Below are 18,785 nucleotides of genomic sequence, written 5' to 3'. Positions count from 1 at the left end.
CTCCCTGTCAGTCATTGTTATAAGCTCCGCCCTTTACACCTGGCAGTCAGTATAGAGAGAGCCACCTCCATCTTAGCTCCCTGTCAATCATTGTTATAAGCTCCGCCCTTTACACCTGGCAGTCAGTATAGAGAGAGCCACCTCCATCTTAGCTCCCTGTCAATCATTGTTATAAGCTCCGCCCTTTACACCTGGCAGTCAGTATAGAGAGAGCCGCCTCCATCTTAGCTCCCTGTCAATCATTGTTATAAGCTCCGCCCTTTACACCTGGCAGTCAGTATAGAGAGAGCCACCTCCATCTTAGCTCCCTGTCAATCATTGTTATAAGCTCCACCCATTACACCTGGCAGTCAGCATAGGGAGAGCCACCCCCATCTTAGCTCCCTGTCAATCATTGTTATAAGCTCCACCCATTACGCCTGGCAGTCAGTATAGAGAGAGCCACCTCCATCTTAGCTCCCTGTCAATCATTGTTATAAGCTCCGCCCTTTACACCTGGCAGTCAGTATAGAGAGAGCCGCCTCCATCTTAGCTCCCTGTCAATCATTGTTATAAGCTCCGCCCTTTACACCTGGCAATCAGTATAGAGAGAGCCACCTCCATCTTAGCTCCCTGTCAATCATTGTTATAAGCTCCGCCCTTTACACCTGGCAGTCAGTATAGAGAGAGCCACCTCCATCTTAGCTCCCTGTCAATCATTGTCCAAGCTCTGCCCTTTACACCTGGCAGTCAGTATAGAGCCGCCTCCATCTTAGCTCCCTGTCAATCATTGTTATAAGCCCCGCCCTTTACACCTGGCAGTCAGTATAGAGAGAGCCACCTCTATCTTAGCTCCCTGTCAATCATTGTTATAAGCTCCGCCCTTTACACCTGGCAGTCAGTATAGAGAGAGCCACCTCCATCTTAGCTCCCTGTCAATCATTGTTATAAGCTCCACCCTTTACACCTGGCAGTCAGTATAGAGAGAGCCACCTCCATCTTAGCTCCCTGTCAATCATTGTTATAAGCTCCGCCCTTTACACCTGGCAGTCAGTATAGAGAGAGCCGCCTCCATCTTAGCTCCCTGTCAATCATTGTTATAAGCTCCGCCCTTTACACCTGGCAGTCAGTATAGAGAGAGCCACCTCCATCTTAGCTCCCTGTCAATCATTGTTATAAGCTCCGCCCATTACACCTGGCAGTCAGCATAGAGAGAGCCACCCCCATCTTAGCTCCCTGTCAATCATTGTTATAAGCTCCACCCATTACGCCTGGCAGTCAGTATAGAGAGAGCCACCTCCATCTTAGCTCCCTGTCAATCATTGTTATAAGCTCCGCCCTTTACACCTGGCAGTCAGTATAGACATTGCCGCCTCCATCTTAGCTCCCTGTCAATCATTGTTATAAGCTCCGCCCTTTACACCTGGCAATCAGTATAGAGAGAGCCACCTCCATCTTAGCTCCCTGTCAATCATTGTTATAAGCTCCGCCCTTTACACCTGGCAGTCAGTATAGAGAGAGCCACCTCCATCTTAGCTCCCTGTCAGTCATTGTTATAAGCTCCGCCCTTTACACCTGGCAGTCAGTATAGAGAGAGCCACCTCCATCTTAGCTCCCTGTCAATCATTGTTATAAGCTCCGCCCTTTACACCTGGCAGTCAGTATAGAGAGAGCCACCTCCATCTTAGCTCCCTGTCAATCATTGTTATAAGCTCCGCCCTTTACACCTGGCAGTCAGTATAGAGAGAGCCGCCTCCATCTTAGCTCCCTGTCAATCATTGTTATAAGCTCCGCCCTTTACACCTGGCAGTCAGTATAGAGAGAGCCACCTCCATCTTAGCTCCCTGTCAATCATTGTTATAAGCTCCACCCATTACACCTGGCAGTCAGCATAGGGAGAGCCACCCCCATCTTAGCTCCCTGTCAATCATTGTTATAAGCTCCACCCATTACGCCTGGCAGTCAGTATAGAGAGAGCCACCTCCATCTTAGCTCCCTGTCAATCATTGTTATAAGCTCCGCCCTTTACACCTGGCAGTCAGTATAGAGAGAGCCGCCTCCATCTTAGCTCCCTGTCAATCATTGTTATAAGCTCCGCCCTTTACACCTGGCAATCAGTATAGAGAGAGCCACCTCCATCTTAGCTCCCTGTCAATCATTGTTATAAGCTCCGCCCTTTACACCTGGCAGTCAGTATAGAGAGAGCATACAGAGAGGAGGAGTCATGAAGCAATGTTACTATTTATCCTCTTCATTTGCATTGTGTGCCTTGGCTGGACTGTTTTTTAAGTTAATTTGCTAAAACTGTGATATAAATTTAAACATAACCAGAGTATCCCAGGGACAACAGGGTATAAGAACTGTTAGGGGATTTTCAATGTTTATTGAGTTGTGTAACTTCAGATAACTTATGCTTTTCCTTCTATTTATCCCATGTTGGAATAGAAGAAATGTAATATATTGCTCTGTGGAATATATTTACCATGTAATGATAATGTGATCTAATCTCTTCACATGTATTGAAGCCCATGGAATAAGTAAAGCTAGGTGGAATGGGCCTTGACAGAGCTAGGAGGCAGGCCTATGGAGGAGTGTTACTTGATTGGTCAATTGAAATAAGGGGAGTGGCTTAGTCATATAAATATTCGCCATTTTAAAATTGGGTTCCATTTTAATTCGAAATCTTTACCTGTTGTTAGCTGTTGCTGGCTTCTGGTGGGGATTTCTTCTTTTTTGTCTTTCAGATGGATTCCGTGGCTGAGAGTGATATGGCAGCGATCCTCGAGGGCGTGAAGGCGGCGATCCGGCAGCATGGCACAGCTTGGATGGAGCAGCAGCTGGGGGCAGCATTGAGCATGGCGGGTCCGTCGGCGGCGCCGGCGCGGAGGACTTCGCGCCGGACCAGGCCTCCACAGCGATTGAGCCCTGAGGCCGGTGCTGGCGCGGTTAGGAGTCGCAGCCCGTCAGCAGGCGGGACAAGGACCGGCAATAGGAGATGTGGCGGCCGGGCTAGGATCCGCGGAGGTAGCGGCCCGGAGGCGACCGCGCAGCAAGGTCGGCAAGCAGCATCTGAGGTGTGCGGTCAGGACAAGATGGCGCCGAGGAACTCGGAGGCAGCGGGCTCGTTATCAGCAGCGGGTCCCGTTGGGAGCAGGGAGCAGCCTGCAGGACAGAGTAAACGCGGTGAGTCGCCCCCTGGGTCAGTTAGGGCAAAAAGGGGTAAAAAGCAGGGGTTGTCAAATGAGGCCCTCTTAACCCGTTCAGGTTCAGCGAATGATGGGGCAGCCAGTAAGGGCTTGGACAGCAGGGGACAGTCAGCACCTGCCACACATTCCAGGGCGGGTAGGGCGGCACCCAGAGCACGCAGCGGGTTGCAGCAAGCGAGGGCTAGGCCGCAAGCACCCCTTCCATCAGCGCAGCGGCCGCAGGTGACAGGCGATAGGACTGCTCATAGGGCGCTGGTGACGGGTGGCGGGGTCGCAGCAGGCAGTGGCATGGCCCCCTCCAGAACTGGCACTGATAGGGGATCCCGTCATCGCTCCAGGAGTAACCGGCGGAGCAGACAGCGCAGCAGCAGCGGGGAGTCGTCGGTTGGGCGGTACCGCGGCTCTCCCGTTCGGGGTCCAGTCTCGCGGGGGAGTGCATCCAGGTCGGCGAGCAGGGGCTCTCCTGACAGGCGAGACAGAAGTTCGTCCGGGGACAGGTGTGGCAGAAAGGGCCGGCAGGCCAGGAGTAGCAGTACGCATAGGAGCGCAAGGGTTGAGGTTACGGAGGATTTGGGTTCTGAAGACGGCCTCCCCAGTTGTGCTTCTTTCGTCCACAGGTCATTGGATGTCGGGTCAGCGGGCCGTAGGAGGCCTAGGGACGGCGGAGAATTCGCAGCAGCATCGCCAGGCCCATCGCATGGCGGAGTTCGGGATGCAGCCCCAGGATCAGCAACACCTCGGGGTTTGGTCGGTGAGTTGCACAGTACACCACACTCTGGAGATTTATTAGAGGGCTTAAAATTGTTCCTTACATCTTGGAGTTCAGGGCTGGATAAGGGGGCTTCTTTTAGCAGGGCTTGGTTGCCTGGATCGTCGGGTTTGGGGTCGGGGGTGCTTCCGGTCCCCGAGCGGGCAGGGAGCGGGGCAGGTGAGTTGGCAGCAGCGGTAGGGGGGTCAGTAGCCTCACAAGTGGCTGTGGAGAGGGACACGCTAGTGGGGGAGATTCCGGATGCAGCACGGCAGAATGTACACGTGTCGTTTGCGGGTCCGCTAGGGTGTCACCTTAAGATGGAAGTTAAAGAAAGGTTGTGGAAGGGTGAATTTGTGGAGATCTTCTCCCTTCTCCCTTTAGATGAGTACCTGGATTTGAAGGAGGAGGATAAAAAGGACGCTAAGAAAGAGGAGGAGGAAAAGCGGCGTCGGTATAGGAAAATCCCGAAAACTTTCGGGAATTGGTTGCGAGCATTTTGCATACTGGCGAGTGTGCTGGGGGAAAAGGCCCCTGATAAATGTTCCCAGTTGTTTTGTTACTTAGACGGGGTGTGGGAATCTTACCGCACGTATGGGGGGCTGGCCTGGTGGCGGTACGATGAACAATTTCGCCAGAGGCTATCAGCTAATCCAGGGATGAGATGGGACCAGATGGACCTACCGTTATGGATGAAGCTGATGATGTCCCAAAAGGCGGCCCCCTTTCAAGGGGGGGCTGGCGCCGGTGCCTCTTCCACCGCGTCGGCTGCGCAAAGGAAGGGTTTTTGCTGGCTCTATAACGAGGGCCAATGTAAGTGGGGTGCCTCATGCCGCTTTAAGCATGAATGCTCCGGTTGTGGAGGGGGGCACGGTTACAACAGGTGTTTCAAGCGGGGTAAGTCTGCAGCACCTAGCTCGGCCGGAGGGGCTTCGGCACCATCCGCTGCCGCTGGGTCGGTCTCCAGTGAAGGTAGACGCGATGCTCCCGTGGCTAAACAGCTACGGTAAACGAGATGATGCCTGCTTGTTGTTTGAGGGATTTACGAAGGGTTTTATCATTCCCTTCCGGGAGCGGGTTGTGGCACCTCGTTTCCGTAATCTGCGCTCCGTTGGCGAACATCATGATGTAGTGTGTGAGAAATTGCTTCATGAGGTTCGCCTGGGCCGGATGGCGGGACCGTATAAAGAGCCTCCGCTGCCCGATCTCAGGGTTTCCCCTCTAGGCTTAGTGCCAAAGAAGGAGGCGGGAAAATTTCGCCTCATCCACCACTTGTCATACCCGAAAGGGTCATCGGTCAATGATGACATTGACGGGGCACTCTGTTCTGTTTCCTACGCATCATTCGACCAGGCGGTCGAGCTGGTAAGGGAGGCAGGACGCGGAGCGTTGTTGGCTAAGGCGGACATAGAAGCGGCTTTTCGCCTTTTGCCCATTCACCCAATGTGTCACCACTTATTGGGTTGTTTTATCGATGACAGCTATTTTGTGGATCTGTGTCTACCCATGGGTTGCTCCATTTCATGTGCGTACTTTGAGAAATTTAGTACGTTCGTGGAATGGGTAGTGAGGAAGGAGGCGGGCACCAAGTTTGTGGTCCATTATTTGGATGACTTCTTGTGTGTGGGGCCGGCCGGCTCCGACGCTTGCCGTTTCAGGTTGCGGTGTCTTGAATGGGTTAGCCAGGTTTTTGGGATACCTCTGGCTCGCGACAAGACTGTGGGGCCTGTTACTTGCCTTAGTTTCCTAGGACTTGAGATTGACACGGTCGCCGGGGAATGTAGGTTGCCAGCGGATAAGTTGGAGTCCCTGCGCGACGCTATTTCAGAGTTGCGGGGGGCAAGAAAGGCGACCCTGCGGGATATACAATCGCTGTTGGGACGGTTGAATTTCGCTTGTCGCATTATTCCGGTGGGTAGGGTGTTTAACCGGTTCCTAGCCAAAGCCACGGCGGGAGTGCGGTCACCTCATCATTTTATTAGAGTCACCGCTCCGATCAAGGAGGACTTGGGGGTTTGGGAGACCTTCCTGAAGGATTTTAATGGGAAGGTCTTTTTCAGGGAAAAGTGTATTGAATCGCCCGAGTTGGAATTCTTTACCGATGCATCTGGGAGTGTAGGTTTCGGGGCCTACTTCGCGGGTCAGTGGTGTGCGGAAAGATGGCCTGAAAAGTGGGCAGTCAGCCCGCTGATTCGGAACTTGGCTTTCCTCGAGCTGTTCCCATTGGTGGTGGCACTCTCGTTGTGGGGCCAGGTTTTACGCAATAGGAGAGTGGTTTTCTTTACTGACAACATGGCTGTTGTGGAGGCGGTGAACAATCTGTCAGCGTCCTCGGTCCCAGTGGTCCGCTTGCTTCGCCGGTTTGTTTTGTACTGCATGCAGTTAAACATTGTTTTTCGTGCACGTCATGTCCCAGGTTTCTTAAACGTAATTGCGGATGCTCTTTCTCGCTTTCAGTGGGAAAAGTTTTGGGCGGAGGCTCCGACCGCGCAAAAGGAGGGTCTGCCATGTCCGGATCAGATGTGGCGGCTTGGGACATCTTGCTTGGAAGACTGATCAGGGATTCGTTGGCTCCGGGCACGTGGGCAGCGTATAGTAAAGTGTGGGAAAGGTGGGACGAAGCAGTAGGCTGTACAGGGGACATGGTATCGGCAAAGGTACGTTTAGAGACTTTATTATGGTTGCTTTGCCGGCTGTTCGCAGGGGGTGCTTCCCCGGCAGTGGTTGGTCGAAACTTGGCAGCCCTAGCGTTTCTCTTCAAGCTCCGTGGGTGGGAGGATTTGACGAAGTCGTTTATTGTGCGGCAGGCAGTTAAAGGTTATCGCAAGGGGAGGTCTGTCCCTGACAGTAGGAGGCCGGTGTCTTTCACGGTGCTTCTGCAGCTTCTGGGGGTCTTGCCAAGTTTGTGTTTTTCGCTGTTTGAGGTCTTGCTATTTAAGGTGGCTTTTGTATGGGCCTTTTTCGGGGCATTTCGGGTGAGCGAGATTGTGAGTGGGAGTAAGCTTAGGCAAGGGGGTCTTCAGTTCGAGGACGTGGACTTGAGGGTAGCAGAAGTAGCTATTCGGCTACGGCGCTCGAAGACTGATGTCTTTGGGAGAGGTCGGATGATTAAGCTGTCTGCTATACCTCAGGTGGAGGCTTGCCCGGTGGGCTGTGCTCAGCGATATGTGGAAGTCCGCCCTGAAGGGAGGGGTTCCTTTTTTTCGCCATGCTGACGGCTCGGCGTTGTCAAGGTTCCAATTCACCAGGGTGTTTAAGTTGGGTTTGGAGTGCTTGGGCATGGATCCCTCGCAATTTGGCACCCACTCGTTCAGGATCGGGGCTGCCACTGAGGCGGCGAGATTAGGCTTGGGGGACGAGCTGGTTAAGAAAATTGGGAGATGGGAATCGCTTAGATTCCGTTCATATGTACGACCTGACCTGTTATTATAAATCAAGTTGATGTTTTGGCGGTACAATTCAGGTTGGCCGTGGTTATAAGTTATTTCTTTTCTTTTCAGGTGGAGTCGCATGGATAGTAGGCCATTCATATGTCTACTGGGCTGAACGGAGGGCTGCAGTTCAGAGACAAGGCACGCAGCTCGGCTTTCCGTTGGATGTGTTACGTGTGTTGTGGTTTGGTTTTCGGGGTTATGGTTGGAGAGATACGTGTTTGGATTTATTTCGGAGGATAGGGCAGGGGGAAGTCCCCGATTTAATATTGTTCCACACGGGGGGGGGGGATGATTTTGGGTTGGTCCCGCAAAGGGAATTAGTTCGTGGAATTAAAAGGGACTTGGATAAGTTGAGGTCTTTGATCCCCGGGGTGGTTATTGTTTGGTCGGAAACGGTACCGCGTTTCCATTGGCGTCATGCAAGGGATTTCGCAGCGATGGCAAGATATAGACGGAAGTTCAATAAGTTGTTGGCGATTTTTATTAAGAGATCTGGGGGGGTAGTTGTGCGGCACAGGGAGCTGGAGGATATGTTACCGGGATACTTCCGGCGTGATGGGGTGCATTTGTCTGATGTGGGTTTGGATTTCCTTAATTTGGGCTTTCAGGATGGTTTGCGGCAGGCTTTGTTTATTCGGGGTGGGGGCGCCCAGGAGGCTTGAGGGGTCAAGCTCTGTGCTGTGGCGGGGGATGGTTTAGTTTAATTGGGGGTAGGTCGGTTTTTGGTAAGTGGGATAGGTCAAGAGGAATACTTACCTTTAGATTTGGTGGTAGGTTCGAGCTCGGCGGTAGCTACGAACCTGGGGGTGTAGGGGTGTCTCGGTATGCCCCTACACTGGAAATGGATGCCCTTGGTGGCTGGGACAATGGTGTAGGGGTGTCTTGGTATGCCCCTACAGTGGAAAGGGATGCCCTTGGTGGCTATGTGATGGTGTAGGGGTGTCTTGGTATGCCCCTACTGTGAAATGGGATGCCCTTGGTGGCTATGATAATAGTGTAGGGGTGTCTCGGTATGCCCCAACAATTGGAAATGGTTGCCCTGGGTGGCTGTGTTAATTGTTTATGTTATTTATGATATGTTACATTGTTATATGGTATTATGTAAATATGTTTGAGGTCATTGTCTGGGTATTTAGTTATGTTAATTGGGGGAATGTCTGTTCAAATGTTGGTGACAATGACCTCTTAAATTTTATATTTTAATTTTATATATTTATGTAATTAATAAAGCCGTGGAATATTTTTGCCAAATAATCCTTGTGTCTGTGTTTATTGGAGGTTAATTGGTTATAACTGGAATAGGCCAAAGAGACGACAATGCGCATGTCAAGCGTACATCATTAAGCAGCCATATATATTCCTACCTAGAGCTCGCGTGGCCAGTAAGTGGAGACCCAGACCAAATGCCTTCTCTTCCCGCGTCAGGCTCCTGCAAGACAACAAAAGTGCTACGTACATCAGTAAGAAGTGTCTCGCCAATTCACCTGCGTCATTAATAATTCTGTGCTAACTTCATGCTGATAAAATTTAGGCAAAAAACTAAATAGACCTATTTTCAAAATGTTACAGTCCCTGGATAATACTCCATTATTAAATGAAAGCTGTATTTTGTATGCAGGCTGACAATGGTTATGTATAGATAGTTTATGTTATTATATATCATTATTACATATGATCGCACACGGCTATATATGTGTTTCCCTATTTGACATAAAGTTTTATACTAAGGAGCGTTACCTGATCAGCACCATGTATCCCGGCATGGCCCCAAAGGAGTAAATCAAGCAGCAGACTAGAGACATGATCAGGAAATACAGTAACATGGTGTCACAGCGCTCCTCCCTCGGACACTGGCCTGGCACCGCGGTGGCATTTGATGCAAATACAGATCCTGAAACACAGCTGCAGTTCTGAAAAACCTGCAGAAATAAACAACTCGTGTCACTAAATGTAAGGCTAAATTTAGCAGTTTGGAGTTTAATTCACTTTGCTTTTTAGTGAATAATTGAAAAATGATTACCGTATATACTCGAGTATAAGCCGAGTTTTTCAGCACATTTTTTGTGCTGAAAAAACCCAACTCGGCTTATACTCGAGTCAGTGTCTGTATTATGGCAATTTACATTGCCATAATACAGACTGGGGGCTGTCAGCGAGCGCTTACCTCTCCTGCAGCTCCTGTCAGCTCCCTTCTCCTCCGCGGCGGTCCTCGGTCAGCTCCCAGTGTAAGTCTCGCGAGAGCCGCGGGGTCATAGTGCAGCTCTCGCGAGACTTACAGTGTGAGCTGACAGGGGAGCTGACCGGACCGGCGCGGAGGAGGAGGGAGCTGACAGGAGCTGCAGGAGAGGTAAGTGCTTCCTGCCAGCCCTCTCCTACACAGCCCACCCACTGGACCACCAGGGAGTGAGAGCCCCCCTCCCTGCCATGTATCAAGCAGGGGGGACGAAAAAAAAAATTAAATAATAATAAAATAAAATAAAAAATAATAATAAAAAATAATACAATTTAAAAAAAAATATATAATAAAATTGCCCACCCATACACACACTGCACTCATACACACACTGCATTCATACACACACTGCACTCATACACACACACTGCACTCATACACACACTGCATTTATACACACAAACTGCACTCATACACACACACTGCACTCATACACACACTGCATTTATACACACAAACTGCACTCATACACACACTGCATTTATACACACACACTGCACTCATATACACACACTGCACTCATACACACACACTGCACTCATACACACACTGCATTTATACACACAAACTGCACTCATATACACACACTGCACTCATACACACACACACACACACTGCACTCATATACACACACTGCACTCATACACACACTGCACTCATACACACACACTGCACTCATATACACACACTGCACTCATACACACACACACACTGCATTCATACACACACACACACACACACACACTGCATTCATACACACACACACACACACACACACACTGCACTCATATACACACATACTGCACTCATTTACACACACACTGCACTCATATACACACACGCTGCACTCATACACATGCTGCACTCATACACACACGCTGCACTCATACACACACTGCACTCACACACACACTGCATTCATACACACACTGCATTCATACACACACTGCATTGATACACAGACTGCATTCATACGCACACACTGCATTCATACACACACACTGCACTCATACACACACACTGCAGTCACACTGCACTCATACACACACACACTGCACTCATACACACACTGCATTCATTATATACACACACACACACTGCATTCACACACACACACACACACACACACACACACACACACACACACACTGCATTCATTATATACACGTACACACACTGCATTCATACACACTACATTCATACGCACACACTGCATTCATGCACACACACTGCAGTCACACTGCACTCATACACACACACTGCATTCATTATATACACACACTGTAAATAAATATTCAATTAATATAATTTTTTTAGGATCTAATTTTATTTAGAGATTTACCAGTAGCTGCTGCATTTCCCACCCTAGTCTTATACTCGAGTCAATAAGTTTTCCCAGTTTTTGGGGTAAAATTAGGGGCCTCGGCTTATATTCGGGTCGGCTTATACTCGAGTATATACGGTAAATATAAACTAAACAAAAACTCACCAAAAAACAATTTAATTGTCGTTTCAAAATATCAGCCAGCAATCGGAAAGGCTGCTGCATTATATGATGCACTGTGTCCTAAAATCCACACATTTTAATGTAATAAATTCACATTTCATGATGGATGATTCAGATGGAGCTGTTACAAGACGTTCAATCACTAAACAATCACATTGAGTGAATTCCAGAATTTAGGCAAAAATTGCAGGTTTGGAAACATTCTCAGCTATAGTTACAGCTGGGATTTTTTTTTGTCTGAACTTGGAAATTCAGACTTGAACTCACTGCAATTTGGTGCTTATTAACAAAGTGTCATGTGCTTTATATAAGTAAATTGTCATTATAACGAAGGCACGGATTGTTTGACCCGTTAATGGTCAATGATTTCTCAGGAGCGAGATTGACAAAAGGTTTTCTAAAATAAGCCTAGAGTTAATCGATTTTATTGCAGTATAGACAGAGCCAACCCCATCTTAGCTCCCTGTCAATCATTGTTATAAGCTCCACCCTTTACACCTGGCAGTCAGTATAGAGAGAGCCATCTCCATCTTAGCTCACTGTCAGTCATTGTTATAAGCTCCGCCCTTTACACCTGGCAGTCAGTATAGAGAGAGCTACCTCCATCTTAGCTCCCTGTCAATCATTGTTATAAGCTCCGCCCTTTACACCTGGCAGTCAGCATAGAGAGAGCCGCCTCCATCTTAGCTCCCTGTCAATCATTGTTATAAGCTCCGCCCTTTACACCTGGCAGTCAGCATACAGAGAGCCACCTCCATCTTAGCTCCCTGTCAATCATTGTTATAAGCTCCACCCTTTACACCTGGCAGTCAGTATAGAGAGAGCCATCTCCATCTTAGCTCACTGTCAGTCATTGTTATAAGCTGCGCCCTTTACACCTGGCAGTCAGTATAGAGAGAGCTACCTCCATCTTAGCTCCCTGTCAATCATTGTTATAAGCTCCGCCCTTTACACCTGGCAGTCAGCATAGAGAGAGCCGCCTCCATCTTAGCTCCCTGTCAATCATTGTTATAAGCTCCGCCCTTTACACCTGGCAGTCAGCATACAGAGAGCCACCTCCATCTTAGCTCCCTGTCAATCATTGTTATAAGCTCCACCCTTTACACCTGGCAGTCAGTATAGAGAGAGCCATCTCCATCTTAGCTCCCTGTCAGTCATTGTTATAAGCTCCGCCCTTTACACCTGGCAGTCAGTATAGAGAGAGCTACCTCCATCTTAGCTCCCTGTCAATCATTGTTATAAGCTCCGCCCTTTACACCTGGCAGTCAGTATAGAGAGAGCCACCTCCATCTTAGCTCCCTGTCAATCATTGTTATAAACTCCGCCCTTTACACATGGCAGTCAGTATAGAGAGAGCTACCTCCATCTTAGCTCCCTGTCAATCATTGTTATAAGCTCCGCCCTTTACACCTGGCAGTCAGTATAGAGAGAGCTACCTCCATCTTAGCTCCCTGTCAATCATTGTTATAAGCTCCGCCCTTTACACCTGGCAGTCAGTATAGAGAGAGCCACCTCCATCTTAGCTCCCTGTCAATCATTGTTATAAGCTCCGCCCTTTACACCTGGCAGTCAGTATAGAGAGCCACCTCCATCTTAGCTCCCTGTCAATCATTGTTATAAGCTCCGCCCTTTACACCTGGCAGTCAGCATACAGAGAGGAGGGGAGATGAAACAATGTTTCTTTTTCTCCTGGTCATTTGCATTGTGTGCCCTGGCTGTGCCTTGTCTGAACTGTTTTACGATGTGATCTGCTAAAACTTTCATATAAGCTTAAAAGTAAACAGAGCATCTCATGGAAAAAAATATATAAACAGATTATAGTTCTAGGTAATTTTCAATGTTTTATTTAATGGTGTTGTGGTGGAATCTCGGTAAAAATAAATTTAGTAGGCCGAGATTACCACGTGGCATGTGTACGTGCATATGCTGACGTATCGATCAGTTGGTTGCACGAGGCAAGATACGATCAGTAGTGTACGGAGCATGTGCAAGAATACAGGATGTAGTATTCCCCTCCTCCATTGTGCTGGACAGGCCATGCGGTCAAGCAGGAAGTTAATTCTTATTTGTATTGATTGGTCAAGAGAATGTGCGGGTGGAGCTTAATATGGGAGGAGTTATGTGCCTATATAAGGAGCCTGTACTATTGTCCGGGGCTCAGAACTTGCTGTATTTTGGTGACATTAGTCCCTCTGAGTCCCGATCGGTGATCCAATAAAGAATCTCTTCCTTCCTGAAGAAACCTGTGTCCATCTCTCTGTGCTTGGCTTCCGTCAGTTTCTCCGGTATCATTTGGTGCATTGGCCGGGAAGCTCATCGTTCAACGGTAGCTGAGAGGCAGAGGCGTGAGACGGTCTATCTTTGCCCACGTTCTCTACGGCTGCACCCCTGAACTTCTGCGTGGACCTCCCTTCGTCTCGGCGCCACTGGTCTGTTGTCCAGGAGATCATCGGCCTCTACGTAAGAAGTGCTGGGGTGTCCCCGTCGATGAGTGTGAACTCAGGTTCAGGAACGAGGAGGTAAGACAACTGCTGTTTTAGACGGCGGACCCACTAGGGGTATACCGATTGTACGGTAGGCCCAAAAGGGGTTTAAATCTGTGTATGGAATCTGCCCCCTCTGTCGGAGGGAAGGAGCGAAGGCGCACCGCTCAATCGAACGCTCTTTAGTAAGACCGTTTGATTTGGTTTGGAGTCAGGCGGGGTCCTGTGTAAATAGCCCTAGCCGGACACCGGTGTCTTGTCTAGACTAGCGTTCTAGGGTGTATATTTTGTTCGCTAGGTCGGAGGGACCGGGAGACTAAGCGGCGTCTGTGTAAATTCGGTTCGCTAGATCTCAACCTATCTTGGCTAAGTGGGAAGGTGTGTAAATTTGGAACCCACTAGATTTTTGATAGAGTAAATAGACTAAGAGGGTTCTGTTGTAAATTCCGCCCTCTAGTTCGCTATATGTGGTGCTTGGGCAGTGTGGCTAACCAAAACGGGTGTAGATAGTTTTAGGTAGTCCATTCAAGGTACTGGCCAATAGTTTAGTTGGGATTGTATATGTGTTAAAGATTGTTAGTAAAGTGTATATCTTGTGAGATAGCGCGAGCTCAGCCGTCTAGCGAGAGTGTTAATAGTGTGTTGCTGTATCATAGTGCACGGTACCATAACCCTGTATATTTACTGACACTGTATATAAGTACTAATCATTGTCGTCTATTGCATGTTTAACACCATAACCACTAATAATTGTATTGTGACCTTAAATTGTGCTTTGACCTATGCTAACCGTACTGTAACCGCTATTTGTAAAAGACGATGTTACTGGGGTGTGTTATAGACGGGTAATTCATATATAGAGAATTATAGCGTGGGTGACTGTATAGTTTCGCCAAAGGGCATAATATTGATTATTTAGTGACTGGTGTAACAGCTGTGTGTGTACGGGAATTCCCTGAGTGTTTATTGTGTTATTGTGTACGTTTCACTTGGTAACTGTACCACGTGGTGCTGTTGCCAGAGGAAACGGGTGTGACTGTTGAATAGAACGCGTGCATAGTATTCGTTGTCAACGACGTTCCATTGATAAGTATGGGCGCGTCGGAGTCAACGATTTTGGATCCCTTAGGTTGTATGGTAAAGAATTTTAAAAAGGGATTTAAAACATGTGATTTTGGGGTTAAAATGTCTCCTGTACGTTTGGTCACTTTGTGTACTAGGGAGTGGCCTACTTTGGTTGCGGCATGGCCGCCACGTGGCAGTTTGGATCCAACTCTGGTGCAGCGTGTACACGTTGCTGTATCAGGTAGGCCTGAACTTTACGGACAGTTTCCATATATTGATTGTTGGAGACAGGCCGTAAACGACTCGCCAAGATGGATTCAGATATGCCACGAGGAGCAATGTCGCTTCATGGTGGCCAGGACTTGTTTGTCCACTAGGACTATGGTTAGGCCCATTGTGGACACGCCCCCTGAGTCCGAGATCCCTTTGCCGCCCCCTTACTTCCCTTTAGGAGGAAATGGTACGAGTACAGGAAGTTCTACACCCCTTCCCCCATTGCCCCATCCACTTCCGCTTCCTCCTCCAGTGCAGAATCCACCCCCCCTCGTATTAAACCTCCCCTTCCGGAACCAGAACCAACCCCCGTTAGATCTGAATATCCTGATTTGGCGCCACTTCAAACTTCCGGTCAAGCTTCTTCTAGCTCGGCTCGGAGTGTTCTATTCACCGACTTTTCCCAAAATCAAGCTCCCACATCCTCATGCTTTACTATTGCGCCCCTCCACGTAGCCCTATACTAACCCGACAACTGAACGGTACCCAACAACTCAAACATTACCAGATGCCCCTTCGTCTGAATCCTGGGTCAGCCTATCTCGATGCCGCAGGTCAAATGGCATATGCTGACCCAGTCTTCGTATATGTCCCGTTCACGACTACCGATCTCTTGAATTGGAAGACCCACAACTCCTCGTACACTGAGAAACCACAAGCTATGACCGATCTGTTCACCTCGATAGTTCAGACACATAATCCGACATGGGCTGATTGGCAGCAGTTATTAATGACATTGTTCAATAATGAGGAAAGGACAAGGATTAACCAAGCGGCCATTAAAGCGCTAGAGGATGAAGCCCGTGCTTTAAACCAAGCCAATCCAGCAGCATGGGCCGCAACACATTACCCTAACACCGATCCCGACTGGAATGTTAATGGTGCTGATATGGTTCAACTAAAAGCCTATAGAGACGCTATAATTGCTGGCATGAAAGCCGGAGGGAAGAAAGCTATTAATATGTCGAAGACAGTTGAGGTGATTCAGAAAAGTGATGAAGCGCCCAGTGTCTTTTATGACCGATTATTGGAGGCATACCGCTTGTATACCCCCTTTAATCCGGAAGACGCTGATAATTCCCGAATGGTAAACTCCGCCTTTGTCAGCCAAGCTTACGGAGATATTAAGCGCAAGCTACAGAAGTTAGAAGGGTTTGCAGGTATGTCTATCACCCAACTAATGGAGGTAGCAAATAAGGTGTACATGAACAGGGAAACAGAAAGTAAGAAAGAGGAAGAGCGCAAGATGCGTAGAAAGGCAGATATGCTAGCGGTAGCAATCGCAGGCGTAGATAGACGGGGAACAGATAGAGGCGATAGTAGATGGAATAGGGAGCCTTTGAGTAGGAATCAGTGCGCGTATTGCAAGGAAGAAGGGCATTGGAGAAACGAGTGTCCGCAAAGAGAGCAGTACGAGAGAGACCTACCCAGGGCAGGTTACGGAAACTTTAGAGGCAGAGCGAGAGGTAGAGGAGGCCCCGGAGGGAGCAATGGTAATAGAGGAAGTAATGGGAACAGAGGAAGTGTAAGGGAAGACAGGTACTATCCAGCAGCGCAAAGGTCCCGCGATAGAGAAGGTAGGGACTTTGTAGGATTGGCTGACACGGTCATGGAGGACTATTGATACCGACCGGGCTCCATCCCCCTTGGTCGAGCGGAGCCTATGGTCGATGTATCAATAGGGGGAAAAAGGAGTGCGTTCATGATCGACACTGGTGCTGAACATTCGGTGGTGACTAACCTAGTTGCTCCTCCATCTGGAAGAACTATTACTGTAATAGGAGCAACTGGAAGAAGTGCTGCAAAACCGGTTCTTAAAAGTCGACTCTGTACATTGGGAGGCCACGTAGTAAAACATCAATTCCTTTACATGCCTGAATGTCCAGTCCAATTGCTGGGACGTGATATGCTATCCAAATTACAAGCGCAGATTACGTTCCTACCAAATGGAACAACATCCTTAAAGTTTAATGGACCTTCAGGTATTATGACATTATCCGTACCAAAGGAAGAAGAGTGGCGACTTTATACAGCGTTGACTATCCAAAACCCTAGGAGTGATGAGTCCTTATTCAACATACCAGGAGTTTGGGCAGAGAACAACCCACCAGGACTGGCCCGCAATATTCCACCTATTAAAATCGAACTAAAACTTGGGCTTTATCCAGTGAGCCTAAGACAATATCACATCCCGCAGAAGGCTAAGAAGAACATCCAATCTTATCTGGATAAGTTCATACGGTATGGTATCCTAAAATTCTGTACTTCCCCCTGGAACACCCCATTGCTGCCTGTTCAAAAGCCCGGTACAGATGAGTATCGACCTGTACAGGACTTGAGAGCAGCCAATGATGCAGTTGTTAGTATACATCCAGTTGTGCCCAATCCGTATAACCTGCTTGCTTTAATTCCGGGCGGGGCTACCTATTTTACAGTTTTAGACCTCAAAGATGCCTTCTTTTGCCTCCGAATTGCCGCAGAAAGCCAATGTATCTTTGCTTTCCAATGGGAAAACGCTGTGACGGGCTCAAAACGCCAAATGATCTGGACAAGACTGCCCCAAGGGTTTAAAAATTCACCTACCCTATTAGGTTCAGCTCTAAGTCAAGATCTATTAGATTTCGAGTCCATCCCAGGAGAGTGTGTATTGTTACAATATGTAGATGACTTGTTGATAGCAGCAGTTACAAAGGAAATATGTCAGCAAGCAACGCACGATCTACTACACATTCTCTGGAAGGCAGGATACAAGGTGTCTAGAAAGAAGGCTCAGTTGTGTTTGCCAACTGTCAAATATCTGGGATTCCATATCTCTGAAGGTCAAAGAATTATGGGGCCAGAGAGAAAAGAAGCTGTGTGCCAAATACCGATACCCAAGAATAGAAGACAAGTGCGAGAATTCTTGGGGGCAGCAGGCTTCTGTAGGATATGGATTCCCAGCTACGCGATACTGGCAAAACCTCTGTATGCAGCTATTAAGGGTACAGAGCACGACCCCTTCTTATGGACTCAAGAACAGCAAACGGCATTTGAAGATGTGAAGAAGGCTTTGATGAGTGCCCCAGCATTAGGTCTACCTGATCACACACGACCATTCTACCTGTATGTACATGAGCAAAGAAGAATGGCTGTGGGAGTATTGACACAGTACTTGGGATCATGGCAAAGACCTGTTGCCTACATGTCTAAGCAACTGGATGCAGTGGCCAGCGGACTTCCACCTTGTCTAAGAGCCGTAGCTGCAGCCGCCCTGCTAGTAGCTGAAGCCGATAAACTCACTCTGGGTCAAGAACTTTATGTACGAGTTCCACATGCAGTACAGACGTTGTTGGATTACAAAGGAAATCATTGGTTTAGTAACAGCCGTATGACCAAGTATCAAGCAATGTTGTGTGAAAACCCAAGAGTGCATTTAGAGACTGTAAATACCTTAAATCCAGCTACCCTTTTGCCACAACCTACTGAAAGTCAACATGATTGTTTGGAAGTGATGGATGAAGTATTTTCAAGTAGACCAGATCTTCGTGATTTTCCCATCCAGAACCCCGATGTTCAATATTACACCGACGGCAGTAGTTATGTGAAAGAAGGGATCCGCTATGCAGGATACGCAGTAACAACGGTAGACAAGGTGATAGAAGCTCGGCCACTGGCAAAAGGAACATCAGCACAAAAGGCAGAATTGATAGCACTGACACGAGCGTTACAATTGGCTGAAGGTTTAAGAGTGAACATCTACACGGACTCCAAGTATGCGTTTTTAACCACTCATGCCCACGGAGCTTTGTATAAAGAAAGAGGACTATTGAATTCAGAAGGCAAAGAAATCAAGTACGCAGCTGAAATCCTACAACTAT

General features: G+C 48.3%; 1 protein-coding gene across 3 annotated transcripts in view; it reads right to left on the bottom strand.

Annotated features, from left to right (window-relative positions):
- The window catches only part of LOC134602110 (solute carrier organic anion transporter family member 1A2-like), a 96,764-nt gene that overhangs the window by 33,111 nt on the left and 44,868 nt on the right, over window positions 1–18,785 (bottom strand). For all 3 annotated transcript variants that reach the window (XM_063446635.1, XM_063446634.1, XM_063446636.1), the window contains 2 exons: window positions 9,105–9,286; window positions 8,732–8,796 (listed from right to left, as the gene is read on the bottom strand). In XM_063446635.1, the coding sequence (XP_063302705.1) occupies window positions 8,732–8,796; window positions 9,105–9,286 (247 nt within the window). The remainder of the gene's footprint in view (window positions 1–8,731; window positions 8,797–9,104; window positions 9,287–18,785) is intronic.

Source organism: Pelobates fuscus, chromosome 3, assembly GCF_036172605.1.
Source record: "Pelobates fuscus isolate aPelFus1 chromosome 3, aPelFus1.pri, whole genome shotgun sequence".
Classification (NCBI taxonomy): Eukaryota; Metazoa; Chordata; class Amphibia; order Anura; family Pelobatidae; genus Pelobates; species Pelobates fuscus.
The sequence above is the reverse complement of the archived record's forward strand: the minus strand, read 5'-3'. Positions and strand labels throughout refer to the sequence as shown.